The sequence below is a fragment of the Lissotriton helveticus genome, chromosome 4_1 (assembly GCF_964261635.1).
Source record: "Lissotriton helveticus chromosome 4_1, aLisHel1.1, whole genome shotgun sequence".
Taxonomy (NCBI): Eukaryota; Metazoa; Chordata; class Amphibia; order Caudata; family Salamandridae; genus Lissotriton; species Lissotriton helveticus.
The window spans coordinates 362,714,982-362,739,029 of NC_136063.1; the positions used below are offsets into that span (position 1 = coordinate 362,714,982).

Here is a 24,048-nt window from a genome sequence, read left to right on the forward strand (position 1 = left end):
TAATTCTCTTGCACAGCACTTTAGAACTTTCCAATATGGTGACTTCAAGTGGTCTGTTGAGAGCCATAAAAAACACCTCTATTTGAAAGAGCCACCCTGGTTCCTTCCTTTAAAAACTTTAAAGGAGATTCTCTCTTCTGATTGTCTCCAGAGGATTTGTTCTCTCCCTTTGTTCTCCTTGGGCTGCATGTGAATAGTAATGTAAAAAACAATGGCAAGGCCAATATATGCCCTTTTAGAGCTGAGGCCTGTTGAGTTTGCCAATGTATGGCCATTTAGAGCTGAGGCATGGAGAAACACCTTAACCTACACCACCTGGACATATGGAAGTGTTCTGTTCCACTTCACAACTTGGGAGATAATTGAATCTAGCCCTAGGCAGAGCAAATCTACAAAACCTTTCTAATGAAAGGGTTGAAGAGAAATTTGTAAATGCCTGAAACGTATATGTTATGGGCGTTCACAAACTGGTATGGTCTCAAGGCAAACCACTCCTTGATCTGCCCATTCCCTACATATGCATGGGGTTTATGGCTATGTAAATGTATGCAGCGGAGTGTGTTATTATTCAGTATTAAAACCCTCTACGTCTTCCAGGCATCCTTTTCTGAATGTTTGGCAGGTGTAAATGTAGTAATTTAGGGTCATACAAATAGGTTTATCTCTATAAATTTGGCTTGTAAAGCGGACCTGGTGTCTGAAGGTTCTAATGAAGTTATCTTAACTAAAATGGTATACTGCCTTGATTGCAATATGAACAATGTTGTTTGATGCTTTATAACTGACTCATCTGAACAGCAATGACTCATGGAATGAGGGCCAAGTTACTTTCCTTCAGTAATGCTCTTTCTGGCAGGTACTATATCTAACCTCAGATTCATCATCTTTTGAATATTCTCCAGGCATGGGAGTGGATCAGCAAAATCTTTAGCAGTAGCGCAGGTATGTGGCATTGTGCGGTTCTGCACTGATATTGCTCTGCTCTGGAAGAGATGTGTGCTGTTGCTCATAAGCACCACAAACCCGTGCTAAAACCAGTTACTTTTCAGACTGTCTATACCTCCAGATGCAGAGTCCATCAGCAGATTTACTGTGACTAATGTGTAGATCTTTAGATAATTTTAAATTGAGGAAGGAGCCCTGTTCACAGAATGTGGAGGTAGGACAGTCAATGAGGAATCTGAGGTTGGATAGAGTACCCACTAGACAGAGCATAACTGAAGGTAAGTAACTTGCTATTATGATAAATACTTCAAAACACAAATTCCTCAACTTTGAAAAAAGATACCAAAGCAGCAACTCCCAGCTAGTGAGTCCATGTACTTGCTCAAACCAAAATTTCCTGCAAGAAATAGTGGCCAAAATGTCCCTCTCAATGGATTTGGATGTCCAGGCAGTAGTAAATCATGAATGTGTTAAGTTGACACCCATGTATAAGCTGGGCAAATATCCATAATAGGCACTCCATGTGCCACAGAAGTGGTAGAAGCCTTGGCTCTTGTGGAAGGCCAATGTGTAACATATTTTAATCCAGAGCATGATTCAAGGAGAGATGGTTCTTTTCTGCACTGCCTTGCCTTGTTTAGCTCCAGGGAATCTACTTACCTAATGGGATATGGTACAATCAAGGACTAACCGATAAAGTCATTTCTCTTCCTTGGAAGGATGGGGTGGAGCTAAAATCACCAAAAGGGCAATGTTTTGCCTGACGTGAAAAGGTGTTTGCCACCTTTAGAAGAAAGGAGCTTCAGGTCCTCATTGTCAACTTGTCTAGGAAGGAAGTCATGTATAGGGGTTGACAGAGAGGGCTTGCAACTCACTCACATGTCATTACATTTTTATGGTGATGAGGAAAACGCTCTTGAAGGTGAAAAGCCTTAGGGGTCAGGTATGTAGAAATGTAAAGAGCATGCATGTGAGGAATGTTAGGACTAGACTTCGGTCCCACTGGAGCATAATGAAAGAAGTAGGTGGAATCATATGCTGCAAACGTGTAAACAAATGATTTACAACAGGTGATTTGAATAAAAAAGGTTGAATTGGCAATCGCAAAAAGGCAGAAAGAGCCAAGAAATACCTATCAACGGTACCCAAGGTAAGTCCTTGCTGGGTTAGGGAAAATACAAAAGCAACACTTTGGAAAGACTGGCCTGAAGTTGGTCAATCAACAGACAAAGCCACAAATTGGTCCCAATGACAGGTGCAAGGTGTTTGCAGTCTCCTCTGATATCTGGACATAGTCAAAAAGTTCCCCAGGTGCTTTGCCTACTGGGACATACAATCCCACTGCATAGGACACCTGGAATGCTTGATCAAAAGAATGTAGGAGGCCATCAGTCTCTGTAGACTAAGAGTCATGCTCACTCAGATCCAGGACAGAGCCTGAAATATCAGGAACATAGTCCAAATGTCCTGGACTCTACACTTTGGGGGGAAAGGCACAAAACTGCACTCTGTTCAGAACTTCTGCGAAGGAGTCAGGTGGTAGCTTGGCACATTGACAGTGAACACCAAAGATGTCAACGGGTTTCCTGTAGCTTGGATGACTGCCTGGGGTAAGCCCACCTTCAGCAGCACACCTTCAGCAGCCATTCATCAAGGTAGAGAAAGACTGGAACCTCTGAAGATGCTCTACGCCACTGCCATCACTTTTCTTAACACCGAAGGGGCACTAGGGATGCAAAACTGTGCTACCATGAATAGCAAATAGTGCATGTCAGCCTGAAAATAAGTGTCTTCTGAGTCCAGCGCTACTATCCAATATTCATAATCAAGGGAAGAAAAGACCTGGGCCAAAGTGAGAATCTTGAATTTTTCCTTCTACAGGAAGACAATGAGAGGGCAAATATCTAAAATAGGATGAAGGACTCCTCCTTCTTCGGCACAAGGAAGTAACAGGCATAACACCCAGTTCTTACCTCCAAGGCTGTAAACCCTCCCTATTCTCCTTTGTTCAAAGGAGCCAGCATTTCCTGCAGCAAGAGGGACAGATGGTTTCCATTAGCCACTGTGAAGTTGGTAGAAGGTGCGGTTGGGCGAAAAGAAACGGAAGAGAGTAACCCTGCTGGACAACTTGCATTACCCACTTGTCGGAAGTGCTGGCTTTCCACCCTGGGAGACAATATAAAAACCTCTCTCTGACAAGGAAGCTATGTGCATGGAAGGTCATGCTAAAGAGGAATTGTAGATGCAGGAGCTGTTTGAGAGGCCTCAAAAAGTCTGTAGGGTCTGCTGGTTGCACTGGTGGGTGGTGGCCAAATTGAGCACCATTACCATGGTATTAATATTATTGAATTCCTATATAGTGCGTAGCTACCCATAGGGTTTCCCATGGCTTAGATGGCAAGCTAGACAGCTTAAGATGTAGAATAAAATAACAAGGTTTTCAATTCCCTGCTAAAGGTCAGTTCCATAGCATGGGGCCGAGTGAAGGAAAGGAGCGATCACCCATCTGGGTGTGCTTAACTCTGGGAACTATGAAGAAAGATCGATTGCAAACAAGAGCCAGACATGTGATCACGATCTGTCTGCTCCCAAATATAAGCTGTTATCATAATCTAAACTGGACAAAATCATGGCCTGGATGTCCGTTCTTTGAGCAGGGTAGGGAAGTATCCATAGGGTCTTTTTAAGCCATTTCATAAAGCTTGAGAAAGCTACAATGGTTGCTTGAGGCTACATGGACAGAGTTGAGTCTAACCAAAGAGGGTGAGGCCACAACTTTCCAATAAGTTCCCCAGAGGGCAGACACAAATATTGAAAAACAGGGGGCTAAGGGCAGACCCCTGCGAAGCTCCGGAAGTAAGTCGGTGCGTGCTAGACACCACATTTGTTGAAAAAACATGAAAAGTGAGATCCGTCAGGAAGGAGGATAACCAGGACTACACAGTGCCCTGGAGACCCAGACAGTGCCCTGGAGACCCAGATGTGTCACCCTTTCAACATGAATGACGTGAGATATGGTGTTCAAAGCTGTGCTGAAGTCCAGTAAAATGAGCGCGGCTCTAACACCCATGTCCAGGAGCCGTTTGAGATGATCTGTAACTCCAAGTAAAGCCGATTCATCACTATAGTCAGCTCTGAATCAGACTGGGAAGGATGAAGGGCATCCTGGGCTGTGACAAATGAAGAGAGCTGGTTGTTTGCATGCTTCTCCATTATCTTGGAGCGAATGGGCAGCAAAGAGATGGGCTTAAAATTGGACGAGGTCAATGGGTCCATGTGGGTTTTCTTTTAATAGGGAGAGCACCATGGCATGCTTTTAGGCTTTGGGAAGGAGCCCCACATGTAGGAGAAGTTCAGCAGTTCAACCAGTATAGGCATGAGGTGAGGACTCAGTATCGACTGCGGATTGGGAGGACTAAGCGGGGAACAAGATTTAATGGACTGTGATAGGTCCAGAAATTGCATTAAGTCTAAGGGGGAAAAAGTGTGTAATTGAGCCAGCGGCTGGCTCATGGGTGAGTGAATGTTTTCCTTAAAGGTAGACGGGGTGGAAGTAGGAGATGAGCTTGTACTCCCAGCTGGGGAGTGGAATTTTTTGCTGTGGCTGGAGCGAATGGAATATTTGATACTTTCTTGACAAAATTAACCACCAGCTCTTTGCATTGGGCTTGTGACAGTGGGGGGAGGGACCATGTTACTGGGGTTGGACAGATCTTGGATCACTTTGAAGAATGTGTTCAGGCAGTTTTGGGATTTTGAAATGTTTTGAGAGAAAAGGGGCACAGGCGTTTAACAGTTCATGTGGTAATGGTTTATGGATATTTTATATTCTGATTTAGAGTTCTGATTATATAACTTCTTCCACTCCCTTTCAAGTCAGTTGCAGAGTTTTTTTTCTTTCAGTTGAGATGCATTAAAACCAGGGGCAGGAGTGTGCTTTCTGGTCAAAGTTTTTAATTTGGCCAGTAGAATTGGGTCAAGGGAGCTTCTAAGCCAGTTATTGACAATGGGCTGATCAAAGTCAACCTGGTGTGCCAATTGTGGAGAAACATTGGATACACAGATATTGAGGGAAGGTATGCTAAGGTTAGCCCAGTTTTTAGCCATAACTTTAGGACCGGTGGCTGAGGTTCAAAAACAGGAGTATTGGTATATGAATAAAGGCACTGTAAAATGATCTGACCACAATAACGGCACAGGTGGTTGATAGTGAGACCAGAGACTTTGGAAAATATGGAGTCCAACATATGACCCACCTTGTGTGGGGAGGTGAATTAATTAAATTGAGATATAGGGTGCCCAAATCTTCTCTAGAAGTTCGACTGAGTTTGCATGTTTAGTTCTCCTAAAAGTGTACAGTACAGTGTACTGTACAGTTTTACATATATATGGAACAATTAAGTCAGTAATATTAGAGCACCAATTTTCAGCATATCCGGGAGGCCGAGAGATTAAGTTGCAAGAATCTGAAAATGTAGGCATAAGACGAAGTGAGAAGAAGAAGGCTTAACAGCCTGGGGTGGGAAGCTCCTCTATTTTACACTGGAAGGTGTCACAGTAGATAATGGCAATGTTGCCTCTTAACTTAGCTTTGCACTCCCTTTTAGTAATGCAATAAGTATGTGAAAAGGCGCCTATACCTTCTGGTAGGGATGCCTTGTGTAGCCAAGCTTCCATGATGAACATGGCATCAGAGGCATTGTCAGAGAGGAAGTCATCGATATATTATTGATACCTGGGAAAAAGCAATAGTTTAGATTAAAAAGGGGAATCTGCTCTTGATCGAGCAGCCTCTACCCAAGGCGTTCTTGTGCTCCGCCACCAGAGTATTGATGCTAGACTCATCACTTATGATAGTGGGTGATCCTTAGGGTCAAAAGCAAATTGGCAGTGTTTGCAATGGTCACCATAGGCTGAAGGATCAATCGACGAGTGGCATGCCTACAAACAGGCTGGGCGAAGAACGATTAGCTGGTAAGGGCAGAATCTTGGAAGGGGTAGGGGTCTTAGCCACTGGCCCTGGTTGGGGACAGACAGGAAGAGATGGGCTTTCATTGAGTGCACCTTTGGCACACCAGGAGTACACTTGCTGCACCTATCCACTTCACGTCAGTGCCAGGTAGCCCTTTATTAGTGCAGGCCGAGCTTCAGAATGCTGGTCAGCTGCACCACAAGCAGTCCAAGATGGCGGCCTTCAAGGCACAGCTGAAATACACCACATATGCATCCCTCTACACAACCAGGAAGCCCATGCTAGACCGAGGAGCTGAGAAAGCAAAGCAAAGTAAAAGCAGTCAAGTCCAATCATAAAATGCAGCGAGTGAATTCCTTTAAAAGTTCCCCAGCATTCCCCATTATTTCAATTAGGCACCAAGTAAGGTAAGGTTTATTGTACAGTTAATAAAAACTCACAATGTAAAACGTACAAATGTATAAGAATGCAATCATGGTTACAGTTAAGATACAAAAAGAGCAAATAGACTTGCTTATTAAAAGTTACAATATGTTATGTTAATAACTGTAGGGAATAAGGAAACAAGATACTCCAAGGTGCTTAGCACAGCTTTGGGTTGGCTAGTGCTTTGTGTGAGCCAGATGTCTGGTCCATGAGTCTTCTGGCCACTATATCAAATAATTTAGTTAATCTACAGTTTAGCTGAGTCTCCTCTGGGTTAAAACACAGCATCACAGCCTGCCTGCAACTTGTTATGCCCTTCTGATTCCATAGGGTCCGGAGTAGGGATTGATTTTGCACTGGTTGCTAATTCCTCAGCATTGTCTATCTTACACTTTATTCTCTTGTAGTTTGAGGTGTACTGCAGATGTTTATTCTTTCCACCACCTGATTCCTGCAGGACATGCCCAGTTTCACTTCTAGCGGCAGATGGTCACTTTGGCCACTGTCCCCTACCTTAAATGAGCTGATTTTTTTAAACAGTGGTAGGGTTGCGAAAATGAAGTCGAGGTGAGAGGAAGTGCTTTAAGACAGATATGTTGGAGCTGGTGGTGTATCCTCTACAAATCGACCATTAAGAACTCTCAAGATCTATCAGTAGCTGGTTTGAACTTTTTGTGTATTTGTTTGGTAAGGGATTTCCCACGCGAGATCCATTATCTTTGTCATTTCGTCGACTGGTTTCTTTCCAAAGAGATGGAGGTTAAAGTCACCAGCTATGAGTATGTTATCCATTTCCCTTTCCTCCATAAGTCTTGCCAATTCGCTGACAAGTTCCCTTGCTCCCAATTGTCTGTGCTTTTGGTGTATGTATGTATTTATGGTAAATAATAGTTGAGTATTTTGATTGTTTATGGTTGTTATGGCTAGTGCCTGAACCGCACTGGGGGGAGTGATTTTTATTGCAATTTCTTCTATTGCTCCAATGGTTGATATTGAGACGAATGACGCCAGGCCACCTGAACAGTGGCCGTAATTGGAGCCTCTAATTGCCGGATGGATTAAGGTTGTGTAACCTTGTAATGAAATTTCCTGTTCTTCCCAGGTTTCCTGGAGTAAGATCAAGTCAAAAGATTTTAAATAGGTTGATATTGCAGGGTCCTCCAGTTTGTCCGTTAGGCCATTGATGTTCCAGGTACATAAACTGATTTTGGAGATAGCAGCTGTCTTGAGAGTTGGTGCTATTGCTCTTTGTCAATTGTTGTCTCTTATGGGTATTGTCCGCCGTATTGTTATTCTGGATGTATGCCGTTACAACGCAGGCTATTACAACGCCTGCCTTTACAACGCGGTTTTTACAGCGCAAACCTTTACAACGCATAGCGCTTAATGGTGCTGGATAGTGAAAAGTGTAATTTTCTATTCCAACTCCAGTCCCCTTGGACACTAGGGAAGGTGTTGGATAGAAAATTAAACTTATTCCCTATCCTAGAGCGCCCCCCAGCGCAATGCGTTGTAATGGTTTGCGTTGTAATGACCGCGTTGTAATGGTAGTGCGTTGTAAAAGTTTCGTTGTAAAGGTTGTTCACCTGTTATTCTGTTTGTTGTGAATTGATGAGGTGTGAGGTGTTGTAAATGCGGTTGGTTGCTGTCAGCTCCTGGCGACTGACTACATGCTCCTTTCAGTGTTGATTTGGCTGTTTGATAGCATTCTTGTACCCCTTCTTTAAGGAGCGGGGTTGGATAGGTTGGCCTTTTTCCAGGTTCGAGTTTTATTCCCCACTGGGCAAATCAAAATGTTTCTCCCATAATTACACTTGCAATATCGTTTGTTTTCCAGATAGTCTTTGTTATTTCGTGGCCTTGTTGGTCGGTGCCGGGGAGAAATTCAACACCAAGCAAATCTATTGTGTTGATGTTTTTTAATGTATCGATTGAATTGATGAGCCATAGGATGTTGCCCCTATTTAGGGTGTCCACTCGTCCTCTGGATTTAAATTCTGGAATAAAGAGAATTATGCCAGTCTCTTTTTTCCCAGGGGATAATCTTTTGCTGATGTGTGTATGTTTCACTTTGCTTTGCCTCGTGTACTTGCTGAAGTTAGATTGTTTCGGCACAGCGTGATATACTCTCTCCCTTGATTTGCTCCTTCGTCTGTACACTGGCTGCTTCTGTGGTACTTATTATCCTAGGGTCCCTTGAGGAATCGTGGGTAGTGGTCCCAGTTCTTTTACAGATACATTTTGTAGGCGAGACAGCGGTTGTGGGGTCTATGTTGGCTGTCGCAAACTCCTCTGAGGGCTGCGTTATGACGACCTCCGTGGCAGGTTGTGGTTTAGCCGCCTGAGGGTTGCCAGTGTAGGGGTAATCTTTTCTTTGTCCTTTATTTGCCAGTTCGAGTGGGTTGGTAGGTGGTGATTGTAGATTTGACTAATGGGCTTCAGGTCTATCTGTTTACTTAAGCGATCGGTGAGTATTTGTGTGCAGGTGGTGAGTTTATATGTTCTGTTCCTGGCTGCTCGTTACCCCATGGTGTAATTTGATGATTCTTGTCGGTACAGTCTGCACCTGCCGATTTTCGATTCCTACCCTTCCTTTTTTGTTTGTGATGTGCTCGGATAGATAGAGGTATTCTAGGGGGACTCTTCTAATGAAACTGTCGATGTACATGATTGTTGCCCTTGCATAATGATTGCTTGAGCGTCATTGCGGGTTCTTAGTGGACTTTTGTTGGGGGTTGATCCGCTGGGCTTAGCCTCTGTTGTAGGTGGTGATGTAATGTTTAGCTTTATATCCCCCAAAAGATTTCCCAGCATCGTGGGGAGTGTAGATAGTTTGTCTATTATTGGTGAGCAGACACAGTTTATTCTTTCTATTTGTGTTAGTTTTGCTGACTCCTGTCCCCTTTTTATGAGGCCATTAAGATCTGCAAGTTTTCTTTCTATTCCCACAGTGGCCTCTGCTAGAGTTTGCAGGACTGTTAGCAGTAGGTCTAGTTTGTCCGATTGATACTGTAGTGCTGTTGACAATAGCCGAATTGTAGTGAGTGGAGTTGCCCAAAAGGACTCAGTGGGGCTTCTACTCCCCTCGGTTGGCTGATGTAAGCTCTCTTCACTGATGCTGTTTGAAGATGACTTAGAGTTGTATGATGCTACTAGGTCGTTCCATTCTTGTGATGCCAAGAAGGTCATGTCCCTGTCCGAAGGGTTTGGGTCCACGCTTGCCATGTTAGACGAAGGGTTTACGGGATCGTTTTTCGTATCCTGCGTGTCGGCTAGCAAGATGTCCCCTTGGGTTTTTAGTTCTTCGTATAAATTGTTTTCGTTTGTATGTGATGTAAAGCTCTCTTGTTCGTTTATAGCTTGTATTTGTTGGCTAAGTGAGGGGGTATGAGAAGGGGATGGCTGGCATCTTATGGTGTTGGTGGTATGGTACTCCGGTAGCCCCTCGGGCTCATGGGCGTGTTTGCTCTGTATGCCCGCTTCAGGCACTAGTCCCATTGAGTTTGAATCCTGGTCGCCTACCATTGTTGGTAGGGTAATTTGGCTGGTATCATTCTCTGTTGATGCAGGTCTTCTAGGTACTTGTGCCCGGTGTAAGTCAGCCCCTGCAATGCTTCTTGTGTGGGCCGGGGTCTCCATTGGAATTAATAATGGGTGTATCTCTGCAACCGTGTAGTTCGGTGCCTGAGGAAACGTGCAGTTTGCAACAACGGGGTGCAATGGAGACTGTAGGCCAGTAATGAGGTCGTGAGTTGAATATATGGCTTTGCCTGGATCTTTAAAAAAAGTAAATTTTGTGTAAATTTTTGGTTGGAAGTAGCTTTTTGTTTTCCTTGTAGGCTGGTCTTCTATGCTGATTAATTCATGTGGCTTTTTCCTTTTTTCGTTCCTAGGCATTTGTATTTGAGCTTTCGCGTTACCTTGCTCTGGTGATGTTACTGGGCTTTGAGCTTTGCCTATTAATGCACTTTCGTCAGTGCAAATGTTGGTATCACCCAGATTACATTTTAGTGCGATGGTGTTGTCGCAAACCTTTTTGTTATTAGTGTTTGAATGGTTTTTATCTGTGATCTCTAGGCTTGTGGCCATTTTGTTTCTTTTTCGTTTGGATGATAGCCTTGTTAGGGGTTTTCTTTCTCTTCCCGATCTCATTTTGGTCATACTTAACCCTTCTCCTGTGTCGCCTGTGTCTCCCCCAGTAACTGCCCGGCTGACCCGGAGGCTGGTAGGGGGTCTGCAGTAATGGAAGGATGCGACGGGAGGTTATGAGTAAGGGTAAAAAGTAGTAATGATAGGAGTGTGACAGTGTACAAAACCTGGGTGGAGGCTTGAATCAAGGTGCGCTGGCCTGGTCTGGGATGGTCTCGGTAGGCACGGTGTGGGACCCAGACGCAACAACACGGGGATACTGTCGCCCACTCAATTCCCTTCCCTTCCTGCTCACCTGCAGACCAGCACACCAACTCGCCTCCTTGCGTCAGGGGATTGGATGGCAGTTGAAGTTCGGATCGTGGTCGAGGTTGCGAGTGTCTCCTGGGCCCACTCTTGGTTTGTTTCTGGGAACAGTCATCTCTTTCCGCTCAAACTGCCTTTAGCCATAATTTGTGGACTCTGCCGCTTCCACTCTTGCTGTCCCAAGTCGCTGTCCCTACCCAGAGCAACACTCGCTCCTTATGATTCAATACACAGCTGTAGAGGCGGGGGGAGCGGAAAGCAGGAGCAGGAACCAACCAAGAGGGAAACTGGGGCTCTACCACTCTACCGCTAGTCTGCTCTACCCCTCTACCCCTCTATTGCTTCTCCTGGGAGGCTCTGGGAATCTTCCTGGGCATTTTCGGCTGCAAGCCGCGCTCTGTCGGCTTGCGGGGTGGCGATGATATGGCAATGAGCGTCAGGGTCAGGGTGGGTGGCAATGAGCGTCGGGCGGCGACTCCGCTCCGCTCTCGGCGCTCGGCTCTGAAACTGGCTGTAGGGGGTGGGGTGACGGGGAAGCGGGAGCGAGATTTAGGCTCTACCACTCTACCGCCAGTCCGCTCTACCCCTCTGCCTCCCTAGAGCCCCGAGCGCTCTGGGATACAAGCTCGGTGCAAGCTCGACACTGTGATGCACAATACGGCGACGGCAGCTCGGCTCTCCCCTCCTTCCTCCTCTACTGCAGGGTGCTTCGGCGGCAGCGTGTGGAACTTGCTGCAAAACCCGGACTGGAACTCCAAAAAACCAGGCGCAATAGACAATGAAGTTATCCTTCAGTGTGAAACAATTAAAGAATGAGTCTGAAGGGAAGATTGGAGCCAGCAGCGTGTCGAAAGATTGTAGCATAGCATTGTGGAAGTAATAGCATACTGCATCACTGAGAATCCCTAAAATTTGGATTGCCTAGGGGAGAGAGTCTGAACTAGGTACAAAGGAGCTCAAGATCAAAAGCGAGACTGAAAAGCACTTTTACGCTCTTGTGTCTTTCCAGGAGTTTGAGAGTGGCAGGAATGGGCCAAGCCCCACTTCTTCTGATTCATTTTAGACTTACCCAGAGATTTTGTCAGCAATGAATATTTGATGCAGGAACAACTCCAGGAACGGGATTTTCCCTTACACTTTGACTGGTCTGTGCATGGAGTCATCTGGTGCTTGGCGACCTACAGGCTGCCTTATGGTCCTGAGTGGCTTTTGGATTAATCAAGTTGCAGCTGCTACATGACTTGAAGTCATGTTCTGGTGCCAAGCATCAAAGGAAAATCTGATGGACATCTGTCACAGACATTTGCTTGCAACAGTCCACACAAGGTTTAAACCCTGTACTTTTAGAGGGTGACATTCACCCAGCACACTGGTTATTTTAGATACATTTTAAGAAGAGCTAATGGGTGGCGCCTGATCCTCATATGGTTGCATGGAAAGAAAGGATCTGATGGTTTTATGAATGGGTGGCACTCATATGCAGCTCTGCATGTAACTTTGGAGCGGAAATACATTGGTGTGGAGGTGCTAAATACCACATACCGGCACACAGGGGTATTGCTAAAGATTTTCCGTATCTAGTCTGACACCTGGGGAATATTCAAGAGGTTTAGAATCTGCGGTTACAAGTATTCATTATAAATAACAAATCATGTTGTCTAATTTATTTGATTCTTTACAGTATATATTCACTGCATCAACACCGCTGATCCTATTCATGAAAGAAATGAAACGTAATGATAGAGGTTTACACATTCGCTTGAGTGTGATTTTCCATTTTTTTCTATCCACAAACATTCCCAGTAGTAGTGTGTTCTGTAGCTGTGCAAGTTGGAATGCCATATGAATTTTTACAAACTCTTTTATAGATCCTGTGTGAAGGTCTCCGTAGTAAAGAACTCCACACAGGAAAAATGGATACTCCTGTGCAAATTCAAATTTTTTGTTTGGTGAAGCCCTTAAGCCCTTCCCCTGCACATCCACTGAACTCATTCACTTTCCCATCCTGGAAAGGAAGCTATTCTAGCTGTTGGCTGGAGTAAACCTGTAACCATTTCTAGGTTTGGTAGAGGTCAGAGAGGAGTTTTTGAATGCCCAAAAAAGTACATATTTGTGGGCATTCCCGAAATCCCTGGGGAAGCTACACATTGGAATGCACACTTCCTACCATCTGAGTGGGATTTACTGCTAAAGTTTTCACTACAATTGTGTCCAAGAAACCTATAATAGTAAATACATTCCCACAACAAATTCCGTGCAGGATTCTAGACAAATCTAAAAGGGTAAATTTTATTGTAACCTTGTGTTTACAACCAAATTTACCTTAGTGGCTAGAGCCCATTGACACTCTATTTAAATACGTTTGAAAGTATACAATGGCTTGGGTCCACTGCTTCTACAATGGAACCCCTCATTCGAGTTCTCTTTTTCTCTCTCTTTAAATTTTCCATTTTCTCTTTTATTTACTGAAGCTATTTAGAACAGAAATGTCACAAAAATGTTATGACAATCCTGAAACTTCCCTTCTACTTCTAGGTTCAAGTATTTGTGATAGAATTGGTAAATCTCTGATAAGTACAAACACATATCTCTCTGACAATCTCTAAAAATATAAAACCATCTAGAGCGTGTTCAAACGGATAGCAACAAAGTGTGATTTCAGTGGGACTTTTTGGAAAAAATTCAAAAGATAGCTTTATGACAAATGCATTCTGACTTACACTGTGAATGGCAGACTTAAGGGGCATGCAGAAACTCAAACATGAAGCTACTTGACGAATGCAAACCTACATTCTACAAGAACCTTAAAAAGGCAAGCCTTTGAGTATCCTTTAGCATGCTTGCCACATTTCAAACACTTATTTTGAATCTTTCATTGTCATGACGAACTGTGGCTTGCTAGTGATCATGATAACTTTCCTTAACAAGAAACATTCATCTAACAATATCCAAACACTCACTTAACCTAAATTGAGTCACAAGTCAATTGCAGCACATTAAAGAGCACTCAGGAGTACATGATGCAATACACTGAATGAATGAAAACATTTGCATACAGACAAAAACTTCGTCACATACCAACGTTGCCGTTGCCACTTCCTTCTTCAACATTTGCAAACGTCTCTGTGAAAGATTATATTCAACATAAATCGATATATTCAATTATGTCAACATGAGTGTATGAAAGCACACATCAGAAGTAATACTTTGGTCAGAAAAACATAAATGTGACTGTCTTGCCAGTAATAATAGGTAAACCCCGTTGATGAAATGGTACCACATTCCTTGGATTGCCCACTCCCCACCTGAAGCCATAGAGTGAATGCGATACAAGTGGCATAATGATAATAATAGTAATAACAATAGTAATACCAATAGCAATGATGATGATAATAATAACTCCTTATTGTTGCTACCGCCAAATTATTATTACTATAATAGTTATTATTATTACTACTAAGATTATTATTGTTGGTATCATAATTATTGATATATGTATTATGATCTTCACAGAGCAAAGTCAGTAACAACAGATATAAGTACCGAAATACTTATTTCCCCTGAATTCAATGGGAGCCTGTGTTCCGAAAGAAAACACAGGCTCCCATTGAGAAAAGGGGTAGTTGGGGAAAACCTTGCACCTTGTGCCAGGTACCTCATGGTGCCTACCACACTGTGCATCCAGGGACTGGGGGGACCGATGGGTATCCCCATGGGTACGATTTGAAGGGCCCCATGTAAAGGGGGAGCTGCTACGGGCCCACAAAGTCAGATTCTGGCAGCTGATCTGTGTTCGAACAACCATCTTAGAAAGGCTGTCCGAATCCAACATCCTATTCGCTCGTCTGGAGACTCAGCCCGCAGAACTGTATGAGTCGGCTCTGAATGACACCGTTAATCTGAATACCATTCGGAACTGAGTTGGACAGTTTGAACGTTTTCAGAACATCATGATCGGTCGTCCGGAAATGTGTTGGAGTCGGTCGGAAACAAGGCTTCTGAATCGAATTTGATCGAATTGGATGCTGTTCGGAGCCTTTCTGGATGGCATTCTTATCGACCCCTAAGTTGGTAATGCATTCCCTATCAGGTACAATCTGAAATGTACCCTCAACATCACAGCCCTGTGTGGCAATTGATTGTATACCATAAAGTTGTCACAAAAGTATCTGTCGTATCTTATATCAAAGCGCATTTATAAGAGGACAACTGATGTCATCGCCCTATTAGCCAAGTAGTATGATGAAATTACACTCCCTTTAGATCAGTAAGCAAACCTTGTAGGTTCAAAGAGAAAGTGACCAGCCAATGTTTTGGAGTTTATCATAAACATGCAACAACGTTTTGAATACTTACTTTCAGTTGGATCAATGCTAGAGATGACAGGAGTTTTAGCAGGATTCCAAGAATAGCTACAGTTTCCAGAGCATGGAGACGGTATTCCATTGATAAAAACGGTGACCTTTAGGGCAAAATCAAAGTCACAGTGAAAATCTACAAATCACATAATAATGGCTTAGGTTTGCCATTGCAGAACATTACTTTTGTAGATACAGGGCAGGTGTATCAGAGGGATTTACCCATTCTGTGTTTACTGGACATTGCTTTAGGACACATGACCCACATTGTGTAAGCATCCCCACATTTTGGCCCAATTCAATAAGATATTTACATCTCAAGGTAAAAGTTAGAGAAACACTTAATGTAATTTACTAGGTTCAAATCATATTCCTGACTGACAGAATCAGATAATGATCTAAAATGTTCTCTTGTGAACAAGATTTTTTAAATCTAAAACTCGGAAAATCACCTATCCATTCTTTGAGCATTACAAGGTATTTCGAATTCAAAAGATTGTGAAGATACAAAAACCTGCAAGTATGTAAAAACGTACATAACATTTCAGGCAATGTCTCACTCTATTTATGTTACGTGATCCATTAGTGCAAATGACTGTTATAAGAGAGCTCCTGGGAACCTACAACAGATGCGTGTGCAGTACTGCTGTCATTATTTGAGAATTCAGGAAAATCAGCCTCTTAGTCAAAAGTAGGTGTCATCCTACGACATTTAGGACCATATGTATGAAGATATGTTGTACTTGCAAGCAGGCAGACTCGCAGAATCGGTCCATTTGCTAATGCATAAAAGGCTTTTCCTATGCACCTAACCCTATTTTGCGCTTCAATAATCTGTTACTGAGTTGCAAAATGGGTTAGTGAGTCACTATTAGGAAGGGTCGTGTTTAGGGTGTCCCTTCCTAATACCGAATCGCAGCAGTATGTAAGAATGTTTGGTGATTGGAATGCGATCACAAAACATTTGCATTTTAACATCAACCTCAAGTTGGTGGCACCCATTCGCAAATAGGAAGGGGTCCCCAAGGGATCACTTCCCCTTTGTGAATGGCGGCGAAAATGTTTTTCAAGAGCACGCAATGGTCTCACAGACCACTGCCTGATCTTAAAAAATGAAAAGAAAACTTTCCATTTTTTTTCTTTAAATACAACCTGTTTTCCTTTAACGAAAATGGGCTGCATTAAAAAAAAATGATTGCTATATAGAAAATCAATCACGGACATGGAGGTCTGCTGACCCCAGCAGGCCACCATCCCCGTGATTTTAGCGATTTCTAATGGATTAATGAGGTAGGTTGATTTGCGACCCACTAGACATTGCTCTCTTGGAGTTCCATACATTAAGAATAGCGATTACCTAATTGCGATTCGCAGAAAATCGCAATTAGGTAATCGCTATTCCTAATGTTGATACATGATACATTTAGAGACTACACAATTTTAATCTTAAATTATCTATATCAATATGAAATTCCACTATATCAATCATACATGTATATGTTCAAGGAAGTTAGATCAGCATAGTTTAGAGTGAAATCTTGGAACTGGAGTTTAAAAATCACCAGAATGATATAGCTAACAGGAAGGTTTTACTGAACGATTGTCCTCCTGGTTTCTAAATTTGAATTTCAAATCAGCTCAGTTCTGATTGATTGTCTTTTCCATATAATATACTCACTTTAAAACACTCTTTTATTCCTGTATTCGTTTATGCACTCATTCACTCATGTACACTCATTCATCTCTGTACTAACTCTTTGCCTGCTGCAGGCATTTACTTCTGTATTCACTCGTTGTCAGCTATCTTCGAATACTTATTCTCATTAATTCCTAGAGCCATTATTGTACTCATCGAGTGATACACTCATTCACGTATGTTTATTGGTTCCTGAACTCATTCATCCAATGATAAGTTTCTCTGATATATTTCCTCTATATTTTTGGGACCGTTTTTGTTGCTTTCCCGCTGTATCAAATACGCTCTCTGCTTCGGTCCCACTATTGAAATGCCTATTGAGAAAAACATGTTACACCTTAGTCCACACAATTAGTAGGATTCCGGGCTCCCGAGGCATGCTCTACATGCTATTATTTAAGGAGTTCTGTTTGTGACTGTCTCCACGTTTCATTGGGATACATGAAAGGAGCATTCTCCCTTTGCTTGGGACATCCGAAAATCAATTTCAAGAATAGTCACCAGAATTACTGCAGTTGTCCCTTCTAAAATAAAAACTCTTCGACAAAGCAAAGTAGACTGAATATTTGCAATATGTAAACATGCTTTCTCATCAAATTGATGTGTATTGTATAGCTGCGGTTGTGTGTATGAGTAAATGAGAGAATGAGTCACTGGGAGGACATGTGAGCATTTGCGTAGTGGGTAACTGAATGACAATGGCTAGAGAATTCTGTTTCTGCCATCCATGTACTCACTCATCATCTTTTGCCTTCATTCATTCATTCATAGGTGAACTCATTTGTGTCTTTCATCCATACATGTACACTTATCGTTCCGTTCATCCATTTATTTATCCATCTATCCATGTATTCACTCCCCACCAAGTCTATCAACGAGCCATGCTTTTAGTCGTTTACCAGTTCATTCATCAATGTTAACATATTCTTGCATTGCCATTTTGAACTACCACACATGCAAAATCACAAAGCAATTAAGAAACAATTAAAAATAAATCCAGACCTAATGACTTTTCAGACTGCAAAATATAAATACAACTACAATACAATACAATGTATTGCACACTCTGACAACAGGAAAAACGTTTACAATGTGAACTCTGTAACAAATACATTGGAAGGGGCTTACACACCATGAACACTGCAAAAATACAATAGGAATAGGGTTTTCATTTTCAGCTGCATGACAATCACCACAGGATGGGGCATTATCTTACTTAACACTTGGACACCTTCTTGCTCAGATCTCTAATTCGAGAGAGACTAAAGACGTCTGGTTATCCTTATTTATATTTTTGTGTTTATTATTGAATTGTTTATTAATAAAAGTAACTTTGCTTTTTAAACATAAAAGCAATAACTGGACATTGATTCTTTACGTTTTATTCCGTTTTGTAGATTTTTGAGTTTCTAAACCAAACCGACTCCTTCGGTAAGCCTTGGATTGTTGTGTCTCACTAGCTTGTGAGTTAAGTGCTAAAGGTGTGTGCTTGGTGTTCGTTTTCGTTCAACAGTGAGGTAGTGTAGGGCCTAGACTCCACCTCTGTGTTCATTGTCTTTAAAGGCTTTTGATGGAGTAGGAACTGTACTAGCCTCCCTATGAAGAAGCCGCACTGCTCACAGCTGGTAGAGCAGAGCCCTTATCAAATGTAGTAGGTCCAATAGTCACGTGGTTCCAGGACCGCACAGATAACAGACTCCAACAGCCACAATTGGGTTCCAGTATCCCAGGAGCGCTCTGGTCCCCTCTGAACCTGTCATCATCACTCGCATGAACTGCAATAGTGCTACTTTGTAATCGCTCAATTGTCCAGTCCAAAAAATTCCTGCTTCTCTCCATCCCGATCCCAGCAGATTACCAGGATGCCTAGGATGGAGCAGGGATCAGCATGGCTGCCAGGGAGCTGCCCCAGAGGAGCTAGCAGGCTAGAATAGGGAGAGGGAGCTCAAGTTGCAGGTGGCCAAAATGGAGCTGGAAGCAGAGGAGAGGAAGGCTAAAGTTGTGAGAGCCTTGGAAGAGAAGAGAATGGCCACAGAAGAACGGAGATAGACCCCTGAGCTCAGTCTCAAAGAACTGGACATAATGACCAAGCGAGTGGATTCCAGCAATATTGGTGGCAGCATACCTGCAGTGTTCACTGGAGAGGTGAGAGTCCACATATCCAAAGAGCTGGTGCCCCCTTATAAGGTGGGAAATTATACTGATAAGTGGTATTCTGCATATGAGATAGCTCTGAGGATACACAAGGTCCCAAAAGAGTGTGGGGGGTGGTAGCTTCTGGTGGAACATGCCTACAGTGGGGAGGGATACACTTATTACATTTGACGTATAGGACCAGACCAAGTATCTCCCCATTGAAGACCATCCTTCTTTCAAAATTTGGACTGACCGCTGAGATATATACCATCAGAGGTTCAAAGATAGCCACAAACTCCTAAACCTGTCCTGAGTGGACATCTTAGACTATTCTAGCAAGGCGCTGGAGGACTGGGTGAGGGTAAACAAGGCAGATGACTTTGTTGGGCTGTATGCACCTTCATATACACCCTAAACCTGAGTTAAAAGTTCCCTCTCCGCTGTCATAAATCTTCCCAGGGCACCAGTCACATCTAGCTTTCTCATAATCGTTAAAATTGCAGCTGCTTGAATGCGACCCCGAATGTTGTACTTTAAAAAGAGTGGCTTTAAAACATTTTTTGCATGGCCAGTACCTTTAAACAGTCCAGAAGGATATGCATGCAGTCACATTTAGCTATTAAACCACATATGCAATTTACCCGTGCATCTATTATTGCTGTTTTCAACATATTGCTTATATAGCAAGGGTTTAGGTCATTTCCTAATTTTAGTATTTCATATCTGAACTTGGGGTTGAGTAATGCCTCTGTGTATGGGAACCATTCTTAATTTTTCCATGAGTTGTATCGAAATTGAGTGGCTGTCTTGCTCATTAAATACACCATATAATGTGCTCTGGTTGCAATTATTGTTATAGTGCGAAGTTCCTTCTTTGTGGTCCTAACGTCTAGATATAGTCAGCCTTTCTATGTCTAAGCCAAGCATCCTGAAAATGTCCCCCAGTTTTTCTCTGACTGACTTATACCATTTCGAATATGTGATCTCCTTTGTACGGAATATTGAAACCATTTGTCTATCACCTATTGTCAGTTGAAGCCAGAATCTCACCACCTCAGCATCTGCCAAGTTCTTCTAGGAGGGTAAACCTGTTTCCATCAGCCTGTATCATTGTGGTCTTGGGTCATAAGAACAGGCTTTTTAAACATTTACCCATTTCCTGCTCCCAAACCCGCATACCGCTTAGATTATACAATTCGACTGTAATGGAATTGCGGGTAAACCATAGCAGCATTTGCAGTTAGCACAGGTTGGAAAGACATACCATCATAATCTTTGTTAAAAAAAAATAGACCACTGACTATGGACTGCTTTTGTTGTTAATGCTTCAATGTGGTCTTCCCATAATAGCTTCTTCTCAAACCTTGGTCTTAGTTACTTGTATTTGTATTTTTCTACTGTTTCTAATTTATTAGTACCTAGGTACCAATCATATTTGACTACTTTTTCCCTAACCTCATCACTTTTGTTTTATCCATCTTTACCACTAAGTTATTCTTGTAGCAATATTCCATAAAATTATCTGATTTCTTCTGTAGACCTATTTCAGTCATGTCTATATTGACAAGATCATCTGCTTACAATTAGCTCACTGAATGTGTGCCATTCATTTTGGGACTTTAACCTTTTGCCACAGCAAGTACTGATGGTAAATCTGCTATAAAATGTGAGATAAGCAGAGGGGCTGAGATCCAACCCTGGCACAGACTGTCTCTCATAGGTATTTTCTGGGACACTCTTCCTTCAGTATCCGTTATTACCTGCGCCCAGTTATGTTGATGAAGTTATTTTAAGATAGCCAAAATGCTCCTAGGGATACCTATTTTTTTTAATATTTTCCATAGGCAGTGACAATCCACCAAATGGAATACTGTACAGAAATCAACAAAGCAGCATAAAAGGTTTCCCCTTTCTTCCACAGATTTCAGTGCGAGAGTCCATAAACCAAAACAGTGGTCGAAAGTTGACTGGCCGTCCTGAACGCTCCCCCCATTCCAGCAGGACAATATTATTCTGTTTGATTATTCTTTGAGCCTTCCTAAAACCAGATTTGAGAAAAAAGTCTCCCACATCAAGGAGGTTATTTAATCTATAATTTTGGGGGTTCTCAGCATCCTCTTTTTTGTATATTGTTCTAATTGTTGCACCATTCCAACTGTTCGGAAACTGACCAGTTGCTAATATTTTCTGGAATACAAAGTAGAAGAATTTGACTCACTGGTCTATCTTGATTTTGACTATAAGAGCTAGTGATTACCAGGACCCAATGTCCTAGGTAGTTTTAATGTCTTTATTGTGTCTTTAACAGTGTAGAGGAAGAAATATATGTCCTACTTTCCCCCACTACAGTGGACCTTTCCTTACTTTCCCTTACCTCTTCTTCTGATCCAGCACCATACATTTCTTTCAGGTGCTTTACCCATGCTTCTTCTTCTACAACGCACCTCATTGACCCATGTTCCTTTCCTGTATCTTTCTGCACCAGCTTTCTTGTATTGTTTGTTTCTATTGCTTCCTGCATGTTTTCGCAGCAATTCTCATTATAAGCCCTTTTCCTACTGACTATTCATTTGTATATCTCTGCTTGGTGTTGAGAATCCGAGAGCATACCTCATGATCATATTTTGTCTTCAAGCTCTTCTCCCATTTCCTTATCTGGCTTTTTAGGTTTCTGCAATTCTTATTATGAGAAGCTGGCCTGGTATATGATGTCTAATAATTAAAGTGACAAGGGAACAGCGAGGGTTTTGGCTTGAACACAGTAAGGCTGCGCCAAGATTCTAATGAACAAACAGATTGCCAGTACTGTGCAACAATTCAACGGAATACAAGGTCAATGAGCTATAAATGACTCATCCCCATAGACCACTCTTTCAGTCAAAATTCAAGAAGAATGAGTTTATTTTAATTCTTTTAAGAACAAATTATTTTTAATTTTTTAATTTTTAAACACCACAATTTTGGTTTGGGCATTAACTTTAGTTGGACATACTGAATTTATGTGACATAGGGGAGGAATATAGGATCTTGAAATCTAAGGAATTTACCAAGCGGATTGTATGATTCAGGGGTGAAGACAAATGGGGGAAACACAGTTTTACACTCTAGACATTTTGTTCATATACATAAATTGACGACAGACAACAAATGGTGTTGGAGGAGAATTGGGTAAGGGAAATGTTATTTTGTATTAGGCCCTGCGAAAGTCCTATTTATATTGGCAGGTAAAACCTAGTCCACTGGATGGAGGAATACAGAAATTCGATTACACTCATGAACTAGACCATCAACATTTTACATTTAAAATACAGATTCAGAATCGATGAGTCTATACTCTCAAAAAATAAATAAAAGAAGCCAAGGTCGACGCGTTTCGAATCCTTTTCAAATCAAAGGATTCTCTTCAGGGCCACACACAAAAATCTGTGTTACTTTTTCAGTCTTCTCTTTCGATATATTGAATGCTGGTTTGAGCTTTGCCTACTGAAGTCGTAGTCAGACTAGTCCGAGTCCGTCACACCATTTTTGATTTTGCAATGTTTCTCAATTATTTCTTGAATGGAAAACAAGTATCCTCCGATATGCGTCGCCTCCGTGAATGAGAGCGCCGTGGTGTTTAAAAATTAAAAATAATTTGTTCTTAAAAGAATTAAAATAAACTCATTCTTCTTGAATTTTGACTGAAAGAGTGGTCTATGGGGATGAGTCATTTATAGCTCATTGACCTTGTATTCCGTTGAATTGTTGCACAGTACTGGCAATCTGTTTGTTCATAATAATTAAAGTGGGCATCTTTCACCAGTCCAGATAACCCTTATGATGATTTAAGAAGTCTCAGACAACCTTAGAAAGCTATCCAAGTGGTAGCTGTGGAGAGCGGCCTTCAGGCTTAGTCTTGAAGGAGTGTAAAGCAGCTTGTTTTACCAGAATGCAATCAATCTTATAGTATTGATTGAATGACAAGATAAGTAGTTATAAAAATATGTATTTATTATATAAAACTACCTAGTACGTTAAAGTATCTCCTACACTGTGATACACACAATGCACACAATATTTCAGCAAAGAAATAACAGTAAATTAGCACTAATACACAGTGGGCCCCAGTGGGGGACCAAACCATATACTAAGAAAGTGGTATAAGAACCATGACTCGAGTCAAGACAGGGTCGAGAGGATGTAGAATTGCTGAGACCCCAAGGAACCACTCTAGGTGAGTAGATCGGGACCCCACGGAGTTCGTGTGCAGTGTGAGAACATGACTGCATGCTCCGCACAAGTCTATGTGAAAGTTGCGGTTGGAAATGTAGAGTTTAAGGACTCTTCCGAGTGGACTACCAAGAAACCCCATAGAAGACAGAAGGTTGAAGAGCCGTGGATACCGAAGTACCCAAGTTACCTATCCCAGGGGAGCCGGGTGCATAGGTCTTAAGTGGCTCGGAAACTGCAGTGAAACCCAATGGAGGACTTCGAGAAAGTGCCGCTGCTGGAAGGGGGAAATGTTTCCATTGAAATCCAAACATGGATTCTTGTTGAAGAGTACCTGAAAGCAGAGGGGACAGAGTCTCGTTCACTTGGGAGTGGCCAGAGGCTCAGTAGTTGAATGCTCACTGATAGGATAGTTGACGGGGGTCTTGATTCTGCAGCTGCAGGGACCAGGCGCTGCTGAGGATGACCAGGAGCCAGATACAAGCTGCCCCACGAAGGATGTCGAGTGCTGAGGGGTTGGTGTCTGGCAGGATCACCAACAAGCCTTGGCAACAGCCACCCTTGCAGAAGGTCAAGGAAGTGTACAGTTTGGACCAGTAAGGTCCAAGAGACTCACCACACACAGGGGAGTTAGGGCACGCCCCGAGCAATCAGGGGAGCCCAAGGAAAGCGAAGTTGACCCTCAAGTGGACCCATAGGTCGGAGACACAGGAGTCGTGAGAGGACCTCGAGCAGCTTTACAAAACAACAGTCCACGGAGCACTTGGCGCAAGATGGTTGAAGATCTTTGCAGAAGAAGTTGCCAGAGGTTGGGAGCGACTCGGAGCCCAATGCACTTGTTGCAGAATTGC

General features: G+C 42.5%; 1 protein-coding gene across 1 annotated transcript in view; it reads right to left on the reverse strand.

Annotated features, from left to right (window-relative positions):
• LOC144827999 (fibrocystin-L-like) overlaps positions 1 to 24,048 on the reverse strand; it is a 1,093,512-nt gene that overhangs the window by 627,287 nt on the left and 442,177 nt on the right. The window contains exons 27-28 of the mRNA XM_078686146.1: positions 15,155 to 15,260; positions 13,877 to 13,921 (exon numbers count right to left, since the gene is read on the reverse strand). Of these exons, the coding sequence (XP_078542272.1) occupies positions 13,877 to 13,921; positions 15,155 to 15,260 (151 nt within the window). The remainder of the gene's footprint in view (positions 1 to 13,876; positions 13,922 to 15,154; positions 15,261 to 24,048) is intronic.